General features: G+C 36.5%; 1 protein-coding gene across 1 annotated transcript; it reads left to right on the top strand.

Moving 5' to 3' along the window:
• The first annotated feature begins 630 nt into the window (after positions 1–630).
• On the top strand, positions 631–6,853 carry LOC106381005 (beta-amyrin synthase 1). The gene is made up of 17 exons (XM_013820868.3): positions 631–1,178; positions 3,339–3,524; positions 3,599–3,688; positions 3,769–3,966; positions 4,056–4,140; positions 4,230–4,396; positions 4,473–4,664; positions 4,760–4,873; positions 4,957–5,076; positions 5,167–5,289; positions 5,375–5,473; positions 5,554–5,610; positions 5,717–5,907; positions 5,995–6,172; positions 6,256–6,336; positions 6,426–6,509; positions 6,596–6,853. Exons 1-17 carry the CDS (start codon positions 975–977, stop codon positions 6,728–6,730), a joined length of 2,304 nt encoding a protein of 767 aa, XP_013676322.1. The 5' UTR covers positions 631–974; the 3' UTR covers positions 6,731–6,853.
• The last annotated feature ends 2,761 nt before the right edge of the window (positions 6,854–9,614 follow it).

Below are 9,614 nucleotides of genomic sequence, written 5' to 3'. Positions count from 1 at the left end.
TTCAATTTTACTTTTAATTTCATATTTTCGAATTTAAATTTCAGAAATTTTATTTTTTTTAAAAAATTAATATTTTTTACATTCCGAGGAAATTAATTATATTTTTCACTTGATCGATCGATGCGTTTTTGTTCAAAAACGCATCGATCGATGCGTTTTTTAAAAAACGTTCGGGCTATACCGAGGGACAGGTTCCTCTGTTTATTCTGAGGAACTTTTCCCTCGGTATATTCCGAGGGACATCTCCCTCGGAAAATTCCGAAGGAGCTGTCCCTCGGAAAATTCCGAGGAACTGGTCCCTCGGTATATACCGAGGGAAAAGTTCCTCGGAATAAACCGAGGAAAATGTCCGTCGGTATACTCCTATCGATCGATGTATATATGTCCAAACACACATCGATCGATGAACTTCCGAGGAATTATACCGACGAAGTTCTCCCTCGGTATATTCCGAGGACATTTCCGACAAACTAGTGATCCTCGGAATTTCCTCGGAAATTTATTTCCTTGGAATTCCGGCGGAACTCCGACTATTTTTTCTCTCAGAATCCTTGATGTTTTCTTGTAGTGTACGTACATGTACACGTACACGTACCTCGTCCAAACTCCAATCTAATAATCGATCGTAAAGACGTAAAGACAAATATCGACTCATCACAAGTAATCTCTCTCATCCTCTCTATTTCATATTATATACACGAGGGCTCTTCCAGTACAAAGATAATAAATCAGATTATCTACAGATATATATGTGCATGTTCTTCACATTCATATACACAAAACATATATATATATGCATGTAAATAGACATAGTGCTATATATACATGGTTGTAAAAAGTGTGTATATATATATTTATATAGACACTACGCAGTACGTACCCTATATCATACGATTTTTTTTGGAACAAAGCATCGTACGATTGATATGAAATTCCGACCTCAGTGAGTACGTATACATAGGATCATCGTCGTTATGTGGAAGTTAAAAATAGGAGAGGGAAATGGGGAAGACCCTTACTTGTCCAGCACCAACAACTTTGTTGGACGTCAAACATGGGAGTTTGATCCCAAAGCTGGCACACCGGAGGAACGAGCCGCCGTGGAAGAAGCTCGCCGGAGTTTCTTGGTCAACCGTTATCGTGTTAAAGGCTGCAGTGATCTCTTCTGGCGAATGCAAGTAAGTTTATACTTTTTTCTCAACTTTATAACTATACTAGATTCTGAACCGTACTTAAAAAGGCATGTATATTTTTCGTTTTACATTTTTTAAAAGTTTTAATTTTTATATTTATGTTTTTAGTCATATTTGTATTTTTTTATAATATTTCTCTTAAATAATTAATAAGAAGTTTTAATATATTCTATTAAAATAGTTAGACCATATCTATATCAATAGGTCATGTTTCTGTTTTAATAGAGTACTAGATTCTGAGGTATACTTTTTGTTTTCATTTTTTTCTTAGAAATTTTATTTTTATATATATATATTTTTTTTTTCATCATATTTATGTTATTATTTGTAATCATATTTGTGTATAAATTTTAATCAAAAAATATTTTATAAAATAGTAGCAACTAAAAAGTTGACTCGACATACTCTATGTTCCTTATAATCATATGTTTGTATGCCATTTTTATAATCATATTTATTTATTATAGATCTTCACCCGCAGGTATAATGTTACTTTATAATTTATTTATTTTTCTGTAAATATGTAACATTTTTTATATGTTAAAATTTTTTATATATTTGTGTATAATATTTTTAAAAATTATTAGTATTAAAACAGTCCTAATATATTAAAATATTCTTAAAATGATTAAGTATCTAAATTAGTCCATTTAATCTTTCAGAGTATATATATCAAATATAATTGACAATAAAATAAATCAACCTATTTAATATATATCAACTTGTTTGTATCTATCTAAACCTATTAAAACTTTTGAATTAATTTTACTTATAAAAGGTGTAGGTGTTAGGAATAGAATTGAGGTTAGGTTATAGGGTGAAAAAAATGATGTCAATTATATTGTTGTCAAACATGTTTAATATGATTATTTATATTGATTGTTGTATGAAACCGTAGACTTTGACTCAAGTAGATCCTAAAATTAGGGGAATCAAATGAAAATTATAAATAAAATTGGATATGGATATATGAAGAGAATAATAACTAACCCTTAAATAAAAAGAATATATGTTGGACATAACATTTTATCAATTGGGCATGTTCGTAATTTAATTGTATTGATATTTTTTTTAAAAAAAAAATTATATATAACTATATGTTTACCATGACAAAAGGTACCTCGAAATCTTAATAGGTTGCAATACATAGTGACTATCTATATAATATTTTTACCTACCTTTTTGTCGCAGTCACTTACTCACCTTTGTCCATTTTATATTTTGAATAGATTTATCACACATATATATAACTATACTACGTTCATAATTTATATACACGTAAACAGTTAAATTACAAACCACACGATCTTTTTTTCTTTTTGGGTTTGAGCCACCACCACATGATCATGGAGAGTATGGATTTTTTTTTGGTTCACTAGAATTATTTTCAAAGTCCCCAGATGCATCGTAGTATCATACTTATATAAAGATGTACAATATATAACCGGGCCTCGTGGTCTGGTGGTAAAGGAACCTTGGCTGAGGTGCCCGCCATCACGACTTCGAGCTCCGGCCACAACGGATTTAACATCCCTTCCGTTGGGGCGCTGGACCCTCTACGGGAGGATAGTTGGGAATGTGCCTGCCCAGATACCAGAGTTATAAAAAAAAAAAAAAAAAAAAAGATGTACAATATATAACCAAATGTGTTGTTGTTCTGTTACCAATTATTTTCTTAAACCTTTACTTTTTAGTCAAGTCTGAAGAGGAGAATTCAGAACATCTTCAATGTAGTATCTAAAAATAAGTCTCTAAAACTTAAAATGTTATTATTTAAATTTATTTTTAATAAGTTGCTATTAAATTTTTTTTTTTTGAAACTAATCACATTTTGGCAAATACTCAAAAGTCCTGTAGAAGATATCTATTGGGTTTTTATTTAAGATATTCTTTATTTTTATTTCTTACCTTTTTCCTTCTTATTATTTGTTTTTGAGATATTATTGGAAAATTCCCTTATTAATAGCTTTGGTCAAATGAAAGGAAAAAAGCCAGTGGCAATATAGTTATGAGATGAAGCTTTTTACATTTGGGCCCCAAAAGACAACGGGCCATAAGCTATTACTTATACCGTGTTTAGGCCCTAAAAGATAATGGGCCAAGTTGCCATTACTGATACCGTGTTTGAGTTGATTGAACGCACAGTTTTTGAAAGAGGCGAGATTCGAGCAAGTGATCCCGCCGGTGAAGATCGACGGCGACGAAGCCATAACTCACGAGAAAGCGACTAATGCGGTACGGAGAGGAGTTTCCTTCTTCTCTGCTTTGCAAGCCTCCGACGGTCACTGGCCGGGAGAAATCACCGGGCCTCTCTTCTTCCTTCCTCCGTTGGTATGTTTCTTCTCCATTCCTCCTTCGGTTTCTATTGGATAAAATCGATTGAAATGGAGAAATTTTCCCTGCAGGTGTTCTGTTTGTATATCACAGGACACCTGGAGAAGGTATTCGATGAGGAACATCGCAAGGAGATGCTTCGTCATGTCTATTGTCATCAGGTTACTTTCACTAAGCATGAGCTGTGGATTTAGTGATCATCTTCCGCAGGAGCTAATGCTTTTGCTCCTTTTGTTCTCAGAACGAAGATGGTGGATGGGGATTACACATTGAGAGCAAGAGCATTATGTTCTGCACCGCGCTGAATTACATTTGCTTGCGTATTCTTGGAGAAGGTCCCAATGGAGGAAGAGATGACGCGTGTAAACGGGCAAGGCAATGGATTCTTGACCGTGGTGGTGTCACTTATATCCCTTCTTGGGGAAAGATATGGCTATCGGTAAACCAATCTTGCAGACCATATGTATATATATGCCTGAGAGATGTTACAATCTGGGTTTTGATTTTTTTTTTTTTTGGTATATGTAGATACTTGGAATTTATGATTGGTCTGGAACCAATCCGATGCCTCCTGAGATTTGGTTGCTACCTTCGTTTCTTCCAATACACTTAGGTTTGTTATACTAATTGACTCAGCTTTAAATCCTTCTTTCCATTAGAATTTCTATTTTGATGTTTGTGTTGACGCAAAATATAATACAGCGAAAACATTGTGCTATTGCCGGATGGTTTACATGCCAATGTCGTATCTATATGGAAAGAGGTTCGTTGCTCCAATAACACCTCTTATTCTGCAACTGCGTGATGAACTCCTTTTGCAACCTTATGAAGCTATCAACTGGAACAAAACCAGGCGCCTATACGCGAAGGTATGTTTGCCCATATTTTTTTAATCTTGAATTTATGTGTTACTGTAGCATTAACATTTGTTCTTTCTTCCCGTAGGAGGACATGTATTTTCCCCATCCTTTGGTTCAAGACTTGGTTTGGGACGCTCTTTACGTCTTTGTGGAGCCGTTCCTTACCCGTTGGCCGTTAAACAAGCTCGTGAGGGAAAAAGCTTGTCGGCTGGCAATGAAACACATACATTACGAAGATGAGAATAGCCATTATATCACCATCGGATGTGTTGAGAAGGTAAAATGTTGAATGACCCTTTATAAAATTACGACACATCACTCTCTTAAGAACGTATATGAATGGATTTGAAGTTGAATTTTTTTACTCTGTAGGTATTGTGCATGCTTGCATGTTGGATTGATAACCCTGATGGGGACTACTTCAAGAAGCATCTTGCTAGAATTCCGGATTACATGTGGGTCGCTGAAGATGGAATGAAAATGCAGGTGACTAAAGGAGTCAAAATCAGATTCTTTTGGTATATTCTCTCTAGCGACGGAAACTTCTTTAAATTTACTGACTTTTGCAGAGCTTTGGAAGTCAACTATGGGATACAGGGTTTGCGGTTCAAGCTATACTTGCTAGTGATCTCCTTGATGAAACTAGCAATGTTCTCACGAAAGGACATGATTATATTAAGTTATCTCAGGTTTGATATCCTTTTAGTTATAGTACTTTACCTTGAATTTCTCTAAAAAGGTGTTGAATGTGTGTTTCCTAAAACAAAGAACTTTTGCAGGTTAGAGAAAACCCGTCTGGTGACTTTAAGAGCATGTACCGCCACATTTCCAAAGGAGCATGGACTTTATCTGATCGAGATCATGGGTGGCAAGTTTCAGATTGTACGGCTGAAGCTTTAAAGGTAATCAAACCAGTCACTGATGTATAACAAGTTTGCTGGAGCTTCCAAGAGAGTTATGCCTGAAAGTACTTCTTTGGTTTTGTAGTGCTGCCTGCTGCTCTCCACCATGCCATCTGAGGTTGTTGGCCAGCAACTAGATCCCGAACAGATATATGATTCTGTTAATCTCTTGCTATCTTTTCAGGTAAGTTTATATCTGTAAGACTTATGTCCCGATTATTCGCTATTGTTAAGATTTGCAGCTAAGAATGCATTTAAATGTAGAGTAAGAAAGGAGGTGTGACTGCATGGGAGCCTGTCCGTGCATATGAATGGATCGAAGTAAGGACTTGAAACACATTAGGATATCAGCACATGTTTGTAGCGAATTTGGAAGTTTGTAAGATGAGAATCTATGATGTTTAACCTTTGTAAATGGTGTTTGTAGTTTCTCAATCCCACGGAATTTCTTGCTAATCTCGTGGCCGAGCGTGAGTATGTGGAGTGCACATCATCTGTTATACAAGCTTTGGTTCTGTTCCAGCAACTCTATCCAGGTCACAGGACAAAAGAGATAAGCAGGTTCATCGAGAAAGCGGTACAATTCATAGAAAACGAACAAACACCAGATGGTTCATGGTAATGTTACTTAGAACACAATTCGTACATGGTAATGAAGTATGGTTCAAGAGAACCCTAACAGAATTGTTGGGGTATGGTTTATAGGTATGGGAATTGGGGTATTTGTTTCATTTACGCCACATGGTTTGCTCTTGACGGCCTAGCAGCCGCTGGTAAAACATATGAAAATAGTCTGGCTATGCGTAAAGGTGTTGAGTTCCTACTCAGGACACAGAAAGATGATGGAGGTTGGGGCGAAAGCTATCTGTCATGCCCTGAACAGGTATTTATGCGGATTTAAGTACTTGGTACAAGCATGAAGTTATCGAACAAGTGTTGATCTTTTTTAGCATTTTGTGTATTTAGAGATACATACCATCAGAAGGGAATCAATCCAACCTTGTGCAAACGGCTTGGGCCATGCTGGGTCTGATTCACGCTGGACAGGTTCAAAATATTTACACTTTTTGCATTTACACCTTTTTTTGTTTGTCATTTCCATAAGTGACAACGAACAATTCCTCTGCTTATTCCAGACTGAGAGAGATCCAGTTCCTCTTCACCGCGCCGGAAAGCTTATCATCAATTCGCAAATGGAAGATGGAGATTTCCCTCAACAGGTTAGACTAACATGATTCTATGGGATTCAAATGATTCCTTACAACATTTGGATTTGGAATAATGTTTATGGTCATCGCATTTGCAGGAAATAGTAGGAGTGTTCATGAAGAATTGCATGATGTACTATGCTACCTACAGAAACACATTCCCATTATGGGCACTTGCTGAGTATCGTAAAGCTGCGTTTCCTAACTCATCAACAACATCTACAGCTTCCTAAAAAAATTGTTTACATTGAAAAAAAAACTAAGTGCAACACTACACAAGTTACATATTTACAAAACAAAAGTTAAAGCAGGAAAAAATAAACAAAAATATTTTAACAAATAATTATTTCTTATAATGTCTCTTTCTTCTTTGTTTTCGGCTACTTTTTCATTTCAACTCTTGAAAGATCATTTTAAGTTTAATGCTTGACCGTTGAACCATCCTTACAAACGCTTCCACAGCTTCCGACATTGGTGGTCGGAACTCCGGTTCTACTTGTACACATAATGCAATAATGTCGGCGAGTCTTGACAATGACTTTGGTGGGTAAAGTCCATGCAAAGCTGGATCTGCTATGTTCGACAACGCATCTATGTCGTGAAGCTGCGGTGTTGCCCACCGCACTAATGATCTCTCCGGCCTTGGCTTCTCTCTGTTAAATATATGAATACTATCATATGCTGAAACAAAGTAGTAACTCTAGACTACACTATATAACAAAGTATTAACTCTAGACTACACTATATAACAAAGTTGTAGCCGTAGACCACTCTATATAACAAAGTAGTAGCCCTAGACAACTCTATACAATAAAATAGCAACGCCGAAGCTGTAGACGTCACTCTTTGGTGTGGACTCAGAAGGGTTCTTAGCTTCTGGAGCATTGTATCCTTCTCCAAGGTTTTGACTCGTCTTCTGTCACACCATACACCATAAACAATATTAGCTAGCAATCCACATTTTTATAAAATAAAGAGGATTAATATAAAGCCGCACGAGATAGAATTGGGAGAGACCGTAATCTGAGAGACGAGGGTTGAGATCTGCGTCTAGCAAAATGTTAGAAGATTTTATGTTCTGATGCATCAGAGACGGTGAACATGCTTCGTGCAAGTATTAATACAAGAACAATTAAGCTTGCTATAAATATTATCACTCCCTTCACAACACTCATGCCTCCTCTTCCTTTAGATCCACCGGATTTACGACGGTATTTAACACCCGGTGGTGGTGGAGGAGAAGTTTCTGTTGACCAGTCGTTGCCTCCAGTCCTTTTAACAGAATCAATTACAAAACAGAGTGAAACAGAGATATGTTTTGTTTCCATGTTTTAAGTGTTTCTTGTGTAACACGCAACCCCATTTAACTTACAGTAAGCTGTCTATTTCCTTAAGTTCATTAGGTACCCACCCATCCTTCAAACTGATTGTCTTCGGCGTTCCTTGTGTGACACGTGAGAAGACCGTGACTGTCTTTAAGTTTTGGTAGTTTTATGGAAGACTAATATGGGTTTTGTATGCTTACAAGTCATCAATGGCAAGATTCCTTAGAACGTTTATGTCGCCAGTGAATCGATTCTTCTGCACATGTCTTGTATAATAACACGGTAAAAAATAAACACAACCAACTTAGCGTTTGAGAAATAAAATAAAAAACCCTAAACTAAGATTTGTTTCTCATGCTTACATTTTCTTGAGGCTTGTGGGATTAGCGAAACTCTGAGGTAATCTTCGAGAGAGTTTATTAAATTTATATTTGGGAGTGTATAAGGACTCAACTTTGATGATTTACGTAAACATTTTGTGTTGGAAAATATAACTAAAGGAATTGTACCTACAAAGTTTCGAGTTTGGACAGTTTCTGAAACATATCTGAAAGTTTTTTTTTTTTTGATTAACCAAGGGATGGGTTCGGACCTTCGGCCCTAACCCCCCAGGCCCGGAGCCAGCCTGTGTCTGTACCTGTTAAGGCCCTGGACACTCCTCCCACGGTGGGTCGAACCCAGGAGCGCAACAGCACCAACGCCTGCGGTTAAACCAACTGGGCTGCCACATCCGTGGTTCCATCAAGCTTGTTCTGTCCAAGATTACTGCACTTCACATAAAAGTTATGTCTAATAAACCCTAATTAAGAACATAGATATTTGCCATTTTTCTTTTGTTTCACTAACATGCTTTGGAGATGTTTCATTTGAGATAGAGACTATGATACGTTTCCATCGAGTTCGTTCTCAGTATCAATGTCCAGGTTACTATTCGTGTCTTGGATACCAAGCAATCTATGAAAACAAATGTATGAACTTACAGATTGGCAATGTTGGGTGGGTGTTGATAAGGTATATTTCCTTTGAAATTATTTTTGCTGAGATCACTATACTATCACCAGAACCAATAACCAAAACTGTTATTTTCTGAATTTAGTTTTAATTAATAAATAAAAATGATTATTAAATAGGGATTCTCACAAAGTTGTGAGAGATTTGAGGTTGCTTAGTAGATAACCCAACGATCCACTTAGCTCATACCCTGACAACTGTCTGTGGATCAAGAAAAGAAGAGGGTAAACAGAAGATGACTTGTGACGCAAGTAAGTTTCTGAAATTAAGGCTCTTTGGGGGAACGAATATATATACAATTCTGTGATGGAAGAGCCTTTGCATTTGACAGCTTCCCAAGAACCATCGCATGGATCGCCTCCGCTAGTCTTCTAGCTTTTGAGTTTGGACGGCGAGTTTAAGCCCGTGAACATCATATTCCCGCAGAGACTGCCAAACAAATTTTATTAACTCTTTTCAATGATTAGGAGATTATGGGCCAAAGAACCGTACATCTCCTAGAACTCTCCCAACGGGATTTCAGTATTCAGACCTATAATCCTTTACACATTAATTTAAGAGTTTTAGTCATTAGGCCAACTCCACATTAATTTTTATTAATTTCTCGATTGGATTAATTGTTTAATAAAACGTACACATGTTTTTCTCCCATTGGATTTAGGCTGTAAATGTAGTTACCTTCTTGTTTTTTCGGTTTTAGCTTGAACGAAAGTGACGATAATAGCGAGAGAGGCGACCAAGAACCGTTGCTTCTGCATCATCTTGATTTGCAAGAAAGATA

This window comes from Brassica napus, chromosome C6 (genome assembly GCF_020379485.1).
Source record: "Brassica napus cultivar Da-Ae chromosome C6, Da-Ae, whole genome shotgun sequence".
Classification (NCBI taxonomy): domain Eukaryota; kingdom Viridiplantae; phylum Streptophyta; class Magnoliopsida; order Brassicales; family Brassicaceae; genus Brassica; species Brassica napus.
This window is presented reverse-complemented; position numbering and strand designations above follow the sequence as displayed.

What these genes read in the sequence shown, in the direction of transcription:
- LOC106381005 (XM_013820868.3), top strand. Translation starts at nt 975, where the DNA reads ATGTGGAAGTTAAAAATAGGAGAGGGAAATGGGGAAGACCCTTACTTG. An exon ending in ATTATATTAAGTTATCTCAG is followed by an intron (nt 5,077 to 5,166) that starts GTTTGATATCCT and finishes GAACTTTTGCAG; the next exon opens with GTTAGAGAAAACCCGTCTGG. An exon ending in GTGCATATGAATGGATCGAA is followed by an intron (nt 5,611 to 5,716) that starts GTAAGGACTTGA and finishes TGGTGTTTGTAG; the next exon opens with TTTCTCAATCCCACGGAATT.